This window comes from Rhipicephalus sanguineus, unplaced genomic scaffold (assembly GCF_013339695.2).
Source record: "Rhipicephalus sanguineus isolate Rsan-2018 unplaced genomic scaffold, BIME_Rsan_1.4 Seq951, whole genome shotgun sequence".
In the NCBI taxonomy this organism is placed as follows: Eukaryota; Metazoa; Arthropoda; class Arachnida; order Ixodida; family Ixodidae; genus Rhipicephalus; species Rhipicephalus sanguineus.
In genome coordinates this window covers 24,279-36,362 of record NW_023616358.1, presented here as the reverse complement: position 1 = coordinate 36,362, position 12,084 = coordinate 24,279, and the positions used below count along the sequence as shown (strand labels likewise).

The 12,084-nt window shown below is 44.9% G+C and overlaps 1 protein-coding gene across 1 annotated transcript in view; it reads right to left on the bottom strand.

The window, feature by feature from the left end:
• LOC119378736 (ubiquitin carboxyl-terminal hydrolase 2-like) overlaps positions 1-10,891 on the bottom strand; it is a gene marked incomplete at its 3' end in the record, with an annotated part of 29,016 nt that extends 18,125 nt beyond the window's left edge. The window contains exons 1-4 of the mRNA XM_037647771.2: positions 10,855-10,891; positions 6,058-6,172; positions 4,732-4,845; positions 3,059-3,123 (exon numbers count right to left, since the gene is read on the bottom strand). Coding sequence (XP_037503699.1) covers positions 3,059-3,123; positions 4,732-4,845; positions 6,058-6,172; positions 10,855-10,876 — 316 coding nt within the window. The remainder of the gene's footprint in view (positions 1-3,058; positions 3,124-4,731; positions 4,846-6,057; positions 6,173-10,854) is intronic.
• Positions 10,892-12,084: the final 1,193 nt, after the last annotated feature.

Below are 12,084 nucleotides of genomic sequence, written 5' to 3'. Positions count from 1 at the left end.
AGCAGGTACCGAAAAAGGTGTCGCCGGCACTGAAGACGTTAATTTTGAAATTATTTCATCACTGCAGCAGCCACGAGCGCGGGGCTCCCGAGCAGACGCGCGCACACCCGAGATGCTCGTTGTAAGAGACGGCGCAGTGAGAGCTCGTTTTCGCGTCCTCAGACCGATTGAGTTCGAAACAGCAACACCTCTCGGGTGACTTGAACGCACGTGCACTGGAGCTTCACTATTTTATCCGCCCTGTGTTCGCATCGCAGCTAAAGGCGCTGATAACACGGCGGAGATGAAAGCAAGATGAAAACTCTATAATGGAGCTATGAGCGCTCGCTTCACACATGCTGCTGCCAGAGACACTGCGCAGCGCCAGTTGCGATCAGTGGAAAACATGAACGTGGCGCTCCAGTGACAAAGCAAAATATGGAATGTCAAAGGAAAGAAAAGCAGAACTATCGGTAACCGGATGCGCTTGCCTATCTTAGCTGTCGGCGGCAGACGGCCTGAACTAGCCGCGCGTTCAGAGCGCTGTTCACACTTCATTCGGCGCTGATAGTTCTTGTGCTTTGCTCTTACTCTACTCCTCCTGTGCGTCTCATGGTGAGAAAGTATAGCTCGGAATGAGTGTATTGTGGAGACTAGCTTTCGAAGCACAAGAAGCTTAAAGGAGTACTGACACGAATTTTTAAAAATTTCGGATTGTTGCTCTAAATAAAAATACTGGTGTCGAGAAACCTAAAACGACTATTGTGGTGCCTGGGAATGCATCGTATATATAGTATTAATTAGCGCCACCTTAAAAAGACACTTTCGGTTTAGGTATCGAGGGAGTGGCTTCTCAGTGTCGTTTCATAGCAGTGTGACGTCACGGAGATACAGAAACTCGCGGCGTACTAGTAGCAAATTCGTCATCTGCGCGTGATGCACATAAACAGCGATGAGTGAATTGTCGTCCTGTGACCCTGACAGTGATTTCTGCGATTTAGGCTGCATGCAGGACGCAGAACTCGCATACTCGGGGGAACTGTCTTGACTCGTCGGGATAATGTCCTTGCAGTGTGGGTGGCTTGCAGATGCTCAGTGACGAAAACTTCAAAGTCAAATTAAAATATTTTATACGTGTTCTCCGACTCCAGTGTGTGGACAGCGTTGACACTGCATACCAACGAAGCAAAAAATGTCCCTTTTGCGATGTCTCAAAATCATGTCAGTACTCCTTTAATTATTGCAAAGAAGCCAAAATTTCGCAGAGTTACCGACCTAGGCATATACGCTTTGAAGAAACATTTAACGCCCGAAAGATCAGTGACTGCCAGTGAGATAGACTACTTATGCTACGTGTGCTTTTGCTACCACTGCAATGAAAGATCTTCACGGAACGCACAGTTTAACGATGACATTCTTATGCCCCCTGAAAAAGAAATCGACGTTTAACGCCCGAAAGATCAGTGACTGCCAGTGAGATGGACTACTTGTGCTACGCGTGCTTTTGCTACCACTGCAATGAAAGATCTTCACGGAACGCACAGTTTAACGATGACATTCTTATGCCTCCTGAAAAAGAAATCGACGTTTAACGCCCGAAAGATCAGTGACTGCCAGTGAGATGGACTATTTGTGCTACGCGTGCTTTTGCTACCACTGCAATGAAAGATCTTCACGGAACGCACAGTTTAACGATGACATTCTTATGCCCCCTGAAAAAGAAATCGACGTTTAACGCCCGAGAGATCAGTGACTGCCAGTGAGATGGACTACTTGTGCTACGCGTGCTTTTGCTACCACTGCAATGAAAGATCTTCACGGAACGCACAGTTTAACGATGACATTCTTATGCCTCCTGAAAAAGAAATCGACGTTTAACGCCCGAAAGATCAGTGACTGCCAGTGAGATGGACTACTTGTGCTACGTGTGCTTTTGCTACCACTGCAATGAAAGATCTTCACGGAACGCACAGTTTAACGATGACATTCTTATGCCTCCTGAAAAAGAAATCGACGTTTAACGCCCGAAAGATCAGTGACTGCCAGTGAGATGGACTACTTGTGCTACGCGTGCTTTTGCTACCACTGCAATGAAAGATCTTCACGGAACGCACAGTTTAACGATGACATTCTTATGCCTCCTGAAAAAGAAATCGACGTTTAACGCCCGAGAGATCAGTGACTGCCAGTGAGATGGACTACTTGTGCTACGCGTGCTTTTGCTACCACTGCAATGAAAGATCTTCACGGAACGCACAGTTTAACGATGACATTCTTATGCCCCCTGAAAAAGAAATCGACGTTTAACGCCCGAGAGATCAGTGACTGCCAGTGAGATGGACTACTTGTGCTACGCGTGCTTTTGCTACCACTGCAATGAAAGATCTTCACGGAACGCACAGTTTAACGATGACATTCTTATGCCTCCTGAAAAAGAAATCGACGTTTAACGCCCGAAAGATCAGTGACTGCCAGTGAGATGGACTACTTGTGCTACGTGTGCTTTTGCTACCACTGCAATGAAAGATCTTCACGGAACGCACAGTTTAACGATGACATTCTTATGCCTCCTGAAAAAGAAATCGACGTTTAACGCCCGAAAGATCAGTGACTGCCAGTGAGATGGACTACTTGTGCTACGCGTGCTTTTGCTACCACTGCAATGAAAGATCTTCACGGAACGCACAGTTTAACGATAACATTCTTATGCCTCCTGAAAAAGAAATCGACGTTTAACGCCCGAAAGATCAGTGACTGCCAGTGAGATGGACTACTTGTGCTACGCGTGCTTTTGCTACCACTGCAATGCCAGCCATCGATTGTTCGATCTTACGTGGAATCACCCAGTTACTCACACACAGTAAATTCTAACAGATAACCGACACTGCAGAAGAGATGAGGAGCAAGAACTTGCAATGTAAATAATTTCTGGAACTACTACTTTGCAAGCCATCTGCTAAAATATTAATTATTACAATATTGTAACACAATTACACTACGCAAAGTATGAGCAAATTACAGCTCCCTTTGAAGTTTCGTAACTAGTCACCACACTCCATGGTTGGTGGAAGTTACCTACCTACAATCTTGCTGTCATCATATCGCAGATATCTTTTCCAGGCCTCTGCTGCTTTCTGGGACTTGCTGCTAGTAACGTCACAAAAAAAAAAAAAAAGAGAGTGAAACAGAGTCACAGCATTTATACATAGAATTTACTGTACATGCCAGTGCTTCATTGATCTGTGCTTTAGAGGGAGTTATACAAACTGATCATTCTTTCCCTTTCACACATAATGTGGCTAATGGCTTGAATGAGCAGTCGAACAGTTCTAATAATACTGTGACAAGCTTTAGGAAAGTATAGTCCCCCAGCGTTTCTGCCGTTATGAAATAAAGGTACCCCTAACCGAAACGTCATGACCGTTTTATTTTCTTGTCGCAATTTCATCTTTATAATCTCGGATGCAAAATTTAAGTTGGGAAATTTAGCATGTAAGCTGGTTATATAAGTGTTAGATATGACAACTGAATCTTTCCCTCCCACAGGCATCAAAGGTATCGTATACTCTCTACTGTGCATAATTCAGAATGTATCACTAGATATGTCTTACAAGGTGCCTTCATTAGAAATTCCACACAGCTTTTACAGTTAAACTTGCTAAAAGATCGGAGGGTATGAAAGGACAGTTTGGTCCAAATGTGTTCAGGCCATGTTACAAGTTAGCCAATTTGTTGCACGCATATTTGCAGCTGATGTGTGTGTGTTTCATGCATGTTTGCATGTGTTCATGCTTTGTGTTTTATGTATGTTTATATATGTTACCGTGTCAAAAAATTGTTTGGTTTAGTTCTTGTTGCTTGTTATTGTATTTGTCCTCTCCTTTTTGTGCACTGATCCTCTGCCTTTAAAGGGACACTAAAGGCAAATATTAAGTTGACGTTGATTGTTGAAATAGCGGTCCAGAAACCTCGTAGTGCTACTTTTATGCCAAGGAAATGCTTATTTTGAAATAAAATCACGTTTTAGTGGTCTTCATCACTTTAGCGCACTTCAAATCACCCGCCTGAAAGCGGTATTTCGCATGTCACTGTTGCCGTTCCCAACGTTGCCCGCCTTTACTGTGCGGCGGCGTGCACCATTCTGGCATCTGGCAACATCACATGCATGCGGTATTTTGTCGAACTTTCTGTCAGAGCGACTTTCACGAGCGTGCAAAACAGACGCGGCAGTATGCGATACCGAAACTACCACTGAGACGCGACCGCGTGAGTGAAGCGCAGTTCGGCGAAAACGTAACTTTTGAACCACGCGCGCCATTCCCCATGGCAACGCCGAAGAGGTTCTTTTTTCCATTAATAAAACAGAAACGAACAAGCAGCATTTTATTATGCCTCTTGATGCACGGAAGGTTCTTTTTTTATTGCAGCTGGTTTGATTACCAGCGATTAATTGTATTCAAGACTCTCACACGTCATCGGGGTCACTTTCAAAATGTCCCACTCGTGGCGCTCACCGTGTGATACATTTAGCTTAATTTCTCGGTAAGTAGCTAGGGCACTGCTCTTGATAATTTTGCCGTTTTAGATGTTATTATACATTGAGCTTTTACTCTGACATAAATTGTTATTTGCCTTTAGTGTCCCTTTAAGATGCCCTCACACTGCAGTGCGTTAAATGCAGAATGACACTGGCTCCCACAGCAACAACATGAGAATAAATGAAATGAAACGGTATTGAAGCCTTCCACCAACCTGAGATTGTCGTCTATCTCGGTGGTGAGATGCCTTGGCCTCGTGGTGATTCGGTTGATGTCCTCCTGAAGACCTTGCAGTAGGTAGTGGAGGAACTCCTGAGAGTCTTGTTGACTGCAAACAAAACAGCAAGCAAAGATTTCATGCATACTGCCAAAACTAGAACAAGGGGAAGCTTAGAACTAAAGTGTGTCTATACTCAAAGCAAGCCAACGTTACAGCTTGCAAACATCGTAACAATCGTATCGTAAAAATCCCAAAGGGCCACTCAGAGGGAAGCATTAGGTGCGATCTTAAGTGCTGTAAACTGGCTTTAGTGTACGCCTTCCATTTATATGGATGGAGGGATGCTATGAGCATCTCCTATGCAACAATGTAGTGATGGCTTCCATTGAATGCCTTGCACAAATATTTGGGACATGTGGCGCATTGTAGCAAATCAATAACCACTTGAAAGCTTTCATTAAGATTAAATCAGCACAATACACGATGTCACTTCCAATAGCAGTACTACAACCCCTCCAAGCAGTTCGGTAGAATTACTACACATTGCCTCTAATATACAAGAGCAAGGAATGCAGATAGTTAAGGCTGATGCTGCCTTTCTGTACATTTGGAAGTTGGCACGTCAGGATCTCATTCCAGTCTAGACACTGCACAAGTGTTCGGTTTCTATTGCTGCTAGTTAGCACTGCCTTCTTACTCTGTTCTGTGCCTTTCAAGTGGACATCCAATACAAGAAAAACTGACAAATTACGTACCAGCATATGCATGAAAACAGTATTTCACTGACAGGGGACCAGCATTGCTGTCACTAGTTGAGAGTAGCACTTTTCTTTTGTAGTGTGTGAGTATGTGTGCTCAGTTGCTCTGGCGTACACAAACCAAGCCCTCAGAGAGTTCTCTTAAAATGGACAGTTTAACTGCTAAATGAGCCAGCAGCAGATACAGTAGCAAACATTTATCCAATCTTTACATGTAATGCTTAACTGCTAAACATACCATCTCTATGCATTACAATTTTCATCTGCCAATGTTGCGTTTGCAAATCTAGCAGTGAGTGTCAGCCTCTAGCTCGACAGTGCGATAGCTTGAAACCAAGCAGGTGGATTTGTGCAGAATACTATGCAGCAACCGGTGTTTAACACATTCATTTTTTACTGCACACATGTAGTTCTCAAGAAATGCATCATGGATTTGCAACAATCAGCAGTGCGAGGTTACAGTTACTGGCACAGCGATTCAATTTAGCGTCTATAGTCTTAGCTGTTGCAAGAAAGTGAACTGGCAATGGAGGTCAAGAATGAAGAAAGTAAAGACCCTTACCTGTAGCCCATAAAGCGTGGTGCAAACTTCTGTATTTGGCTGCGAAACGCCTGTGGGCTGATCACATATTCACCATTGCTGCTCCTCCAAATTGACTTCATCAGTGTTGTGAAGGCTGAGAGAAATGTAAAAAACACTTGAATCAAGTGAAATCTGAAGTATTGACTGTTTTGTTTAAGTGCAAGATACATCCATAAACAGTTCAACCTTGTAATAAAAGTAGGGGTATGCGAATATTCGAAATTTCGAATATTTTTCTAATAGTGTTTGCTATTCGATTCGATTCGCACTGGAATTTTACTATTCGAACTTCCCAAAAACACAGTCAACGTCCGAGTGAAAGTGGCCTCTTCTGATTTTCAATATGCTTCACCTCATTACACTCTCGTATTGCGGCAAAGCTGCCTTTCAAGCTCCGTTACGGTCGAACTTTGCCAAGCCACGTCCGATTGAAAGTGGTCCCTAGATGTTCAGTATGCTTCACCTCATCACACCCAGGTGTTGCGGCAAAGCTGCCTTTCAAGCTCCGTTACGGTCGAACTTTGCCAAGAGAGAAGAGACAGTCAACGTCCGATTGGAAGTGGTCCCTAGATTTTCAATATGCTTCACCTCATTACACCCCGGTATTGCGGCAAAGCTGCCTTTCAAGCTCCGCTACGGTCGCAAATGTATTAACTCAAGAAAACGCTGGTTCCAACATGGAGACGAAAGATGTGACAGAGGTGGGGGCTCAATTAATGCTGTTTTAGATCTAAAATTTGAGCAGGAAGTCCCTAAAATCGGATGCCGAAGCTTTTTAGCATCCAAAATTTCAGATGTTCTTATACGTCGACGTCTGTGAGGCAGATTTGGAACTCCGGACTTGAAGCGAGCACACCCTTGTCTGCAATATCAGTTGGGCTTCCACAGAAGTTGAAAGAGGAGGAGAGGCTGAGGAAATTCCATCTTTGCCCATCACGTGTAAAGTGTTGTAGGCAACACTTTGGTTGCACAAAATCATGTACATAAATAGAATTCAGCCTCTACATTGCCTCATTCTTGATAAGACAACTATGAAACACCACCACACCAGTGCTTCATCAACCTAGCGAAAAGAAACACTTTCATGTTGCTATCTCATAAGAACATACTTAGGGATTCTCTGCAACTTTTTTCTGTAATTTCACTTCGAATTATTCGAAAAATGTTTGAGAAATATTAGAAAATTATTCGATTCGATTCGCACTCAATCTTTATTATTCGAATTCGCTTCGCACCCAAAATTTTGCTATTCGCACAGCTCTAAATAAAAGGTCACATGCAACATCAAAGTACATTTATTTATTTTGGATATTCATTACGCGCATATAATATTTGCTGCATGCTGATATCTGCAAGAAGCGTCTTCTAATTATGTACAATAATGCATTATGATATAGCCATGTTTGTCACATTCTGGCTTCAAGAACTATCTTGAAAATATTTCAGAGATCATTAAGTCTGTCCCTAGGTGTCATAGAAATTGGTTTGATATAACTTCCAACAAGCAAGTAAACCTTTGTGGTGCAATTGTGTACTGCAGTCTATACTCCGTTTTTGCCAGGAAAGAGCTGTTCAGAAAGGAAGGTATGCAAGAACAGTTAAAACATGGAGGACATCTCTTAGACACATGAATAAGCTGCTTTGCTAATGTATATCATGAAAATCCCCATACAAATAATGAAATACATAACGGCTTTCAAAGACTGAACAAGCACTGCATGTACAAGTGACCACAAAATATTTCAAGGGCTGTGTTCGGTGAAGTGCCAGTACCAATGCCATGCACTGAAGCAAACCTACACAGGTGCAGCGACGCTCAGAGGCATGGCTTCGTGTTGCGAGCTAATTCATTTCGACCCACCAAGCCTGCGTCTGGAGCACTGAGATGATATTTTCCATCTGTATCGTTGCTGCAGCAAGCCAGCTGCGGTTTAGTGTGTAGCATGCAAACAGATGGTGGTTTCATCACACTCCATCATAGACTCCAATGAGCATTTCCGTCCACATGCGAAAACAAACGACGCAATGCCACATATCCAGGCTTCACTGTGCTGGTGCAGATAACATCAGGAACCTAACATCAGGAATGAATTGGGGCCATAATATTCAGACAACACAGTATGTCAGAGTTGATGCACTGACTAAACTGAACAGTTTCTTGGTGTACTTTCAAAGCATGCACAAGGTTTGCATAAGACATACTATACTGAATAACAAATATGTAGCGTACATGACTTTGGCGCGGTTGAATCATTCAGGTGGTAAAGGGTGCTCCAGTGCTATTGCTTTTCGTTATGCTGTTCTAATTGTCAGTCAGCCTCCGGAAGAATTTGTTCCTGGCCTATAGGCTCCGTGCAGACGTAACTCCGCTCGGCGTCCCTAGCGGCAAGAAGCGCAGATTTGACGGGATGCTCTGGCGCGCTCGCAATGGGGTGAAGTTGAGGAACTATGCCTTTTACGATGACTACACTATTCGTGCTTCTCGCGCTTGGCTAGTGACCAGAGCGACAGTACGTCCGCGTTATCAACGCGATCAGTCAGCCGCAGGTGGTGGACGATAAGAATAATATAGCACACAACATCGCTCCGCGATTGCACCCCTGCTCGCTCGACGCTCCCGCTGTGCCGGCGCGAGGTATTTTCGCGGGCAGTTCGTTTTGTGCAGGTTCCGCTGTTCGTAGGAATGCCGAACTCCAGGAATAATTGCTGCGTTGTTGGGTGCAATAACCCCTACAGGAATTCTCTGGGCACGCGTTTATAGGGTTTCCATTTAGAGAATATGAACGGAATCGGCGTGAACGGTGGATCGCATTCGTTCGACGACAAAAATGAGTTTTGTAAATAGATGTTTTTTTTTTTTTTTTTTTCTGGGGTTGCATTTGCCCGTGATTGTTGATCTGCCGAGCAACAGCTCTTCCACGACGCCGTGAACGTGCCCCGCTTCAAGGAGGTCCCTGCCCTTCTTCAGATTAGCTCCTCGGAGGAAACTATATCACGTAGCTCTCTGAATCCAAACGTAATAATAATTGGCACGCTTTGCAGTGCCATGGCAGCAAAACACGAGCCACGACGACGAACTCAGCTGCACTGATTAAGTCGGCGCAGTGAATGCAGCGCCATGGCCATTCGATGGAAAGCGTTTTTTCATTCAGTGGCCGTCACAGTGCAATTGCTGGTATCGCCAGTTTCAAGCTGCCGCTGATATCGCTGCCGCGTTAGCCCGAGGGTGATAAGCTGTGATTGTTTAGTGAGCGAGACGGCCCACGTTACACGTCCGCGGCTTAGCTCAACAGGCTCGTTACCTCCGTTGTCTTCCACCAGCTCATGCATTTAATGTTGCCGCGTTCGCCTGAGGATACACGAGGTCTGGCGAAAAGATGCACCCGCGCTAACGCTACGTTCTCTGACAGCTGCTAACAGTTTGACCTCTTTTGGAAGCAAACGGGAAAGGAAATGCCTCAAGCGAAGCACCAAAGCACGGCGCAGTGGCTTGCCACCGCCTGCGTTGTCTGCTCCCTTATCCCGCCAAATCTGCTGCCGTGGCCGCTTTGGCGCTGGAGGCAGCGCGCGACTGTGGCGGCTCCTAACGTATGCACGGTGCCCATACAGTCGGTACTTGCTATGAGAATAAGTGTGGATAACGTATTCTATGCAAATGCGATTGAATGTATACCTATTATCGCTTTTCGCGCCTGAAACCAGTTTGGAGTAGCTTCCATACCGTCGCGTTTATTCCATCCCCGCTTTGTGCGAGTCTCTTATCAGTCACTCACACATTATCCCCAGCAAACCAGTACGACCTTCATGTTGGACCAACAGCCTAATACCTTCACAAGTGTGGCGCGTGTACCCACGCCGTTTTATATCACAAGGCTGCGGCGACCAAAACGTCATTTTTTAAACACCGCGCCAAGTTTTGGTCGTTTGTAAGAGCACGACGATACGCCAGGAATTCAAAATCAATAATTGGTTCCTTGCTGCGCTAAAGATTTAAATACAACGCAACAACAGCCCGGACTTACAAATATTTTCTTTCATTTATTCCTCTCGCACGAGAATCGCGAGAAAGCGAACTGTTTCGTTCCTTTTTTTTTTTTTTTTAGCACGGCGTTCATATTACCGTTCAGGAAAACTTTTGATTGTACAATCGGGCGTCCCAAACAAAGCCTTAAATGCACACAATTAAAGTAATGGCCCAACACTAGCAAAACTTGTACTCGAACCCGCTCCATCTTACCGCGCGGCAAAAAAAAAAAATAAACAACGAGGCACAAAGATGAGCGGCGCGCGGAGCGACAAACACAAAAGAAAACACGCTTTCAAGGCTAAGGCCGGCGAGGCCTTGAAGTTCAGCGCCGAGATAAACGCTTCTCTTTTCGTGTGAGTGTTTATAAACAGCCGTGATGGACCCACACGGTGTGCGCCAAAGTGGCCCACACGCTCGGATCGCGGCTTTCGAGCGCCAAATTTTCGCAAGGCAACGAAATGGCGGCCGAATATTTTTCCTCGTGAAGCGGCGGGCACCATTGAAAACAGGACCAAACTCTCTTGACCCCTTTCAACCCCCTTCTCCTTCGGCGGTACGTGTACATCCCTCGAATCGGCCACTTTGAAATTGAAACATTTCAATGGAAATGTCTCGTCCCGGTTGTATTTTGTCATCAGAACGGGAGGAGGTCACTTGTAGATGACTTTGATGCAGTAATCCCATTTCAAAATCGCCTTATGACAACGCTGAGCACTAAAATAGATCGGTCGGTATAAAAATGGACTTACCTCGCCTCTTTCTTTTTGACATTTTTGACCTTGAACAGCGGATTCGGAAGCTGCTCTGGCGACCTATCAACGCTAGTTTAGTATGTACGTTAAGAGAAGAAGTCTCGTGTAAGTTGTTTATTAATTATAACAAATAAATATGCACTTAACGTGCAGTTCAGTTCTGTAAAGCTTACAAGTTCGATTTCTTTTGTAGTTTTTAGTGTTTTTGCGAACTTCCATTCTCTTGGCTCCTCAATCTCTCTCGAGTCGCAGCCACTGCCGTTGGCCGCAGTATGGTTATAGTAGGGTGGCTAGAAGGGGAGGTGTGCTGAGCGCGGCGGCCAGCCATAGGAGAGGGTGGTCCTCTTTCGCGTGATCGCCGCTAGGGCACAACGTAGCGCTGCCGTCTGGGGCGCCGTCAGCGTTTCCGCGGAGAGAGGCTGGCCGGCGGTTTGTAGTTGTGTAGTTTGCTGCGAACTGTTGGCGTGTGCTGTTGATTCATGAGTGTTGTGTGCTAGCAAAGATGCCGTCTACCTCAAAGAAAATAACTCAGCGTTGGTGCTTCGTGCCAGGGTGTGATTCCGGCTACAGATCTTGTTGGGAAAAAGTGTCCCTTTTCCGTGCACCGACTTGCCAAGAACTGTTCTTGAAGTGGGCACGCTCCATTCCGAGGGCTGACAAACCGCTTCTAGAGAATTCCGCTGTTTGCGCAAACAGCGGAATGAATGACAAGAACTCAAAAAATGAATGACAAAAAAGTCAAAAGAAGAAAGCCTTGTGCGATGTGAGGCAAGCCGCGGAAAACGATCAAGTGCATTCTGGTGTACACAATAGTTTCTTTACCTAGTAACATGTTGCATTTATTTATTTGGTTTCTCAATTGAGCCTGAAAAGACTACCGAACGTTGTATTACCATGTATGCCATGGTTTAATCCTGATTTCGTTGGCGTAAGTCAAGTTATCTGCTTTCGCACGTAATGAGGCGCACGAATAAAATGATCAGAGCGCATTGGAGCATAATTAAGCCGCCAGGGCCGTAACAAAGGGGGGGGGGGGTTGAGGGGGTTCTGACACCCCCGAAAACTTTTCATGCTTTATTTATTTATTCTTTTATTTATCATAGTACCCACAGCGCCCAAGGGCATATTACAGTGTGGGGGGCGGGGGAAGAATACAATATTTCGATGCAGAATACAGATTCCAACATTCAACATCACAGTAAATGCAATTCACTGTCAACTTACGTA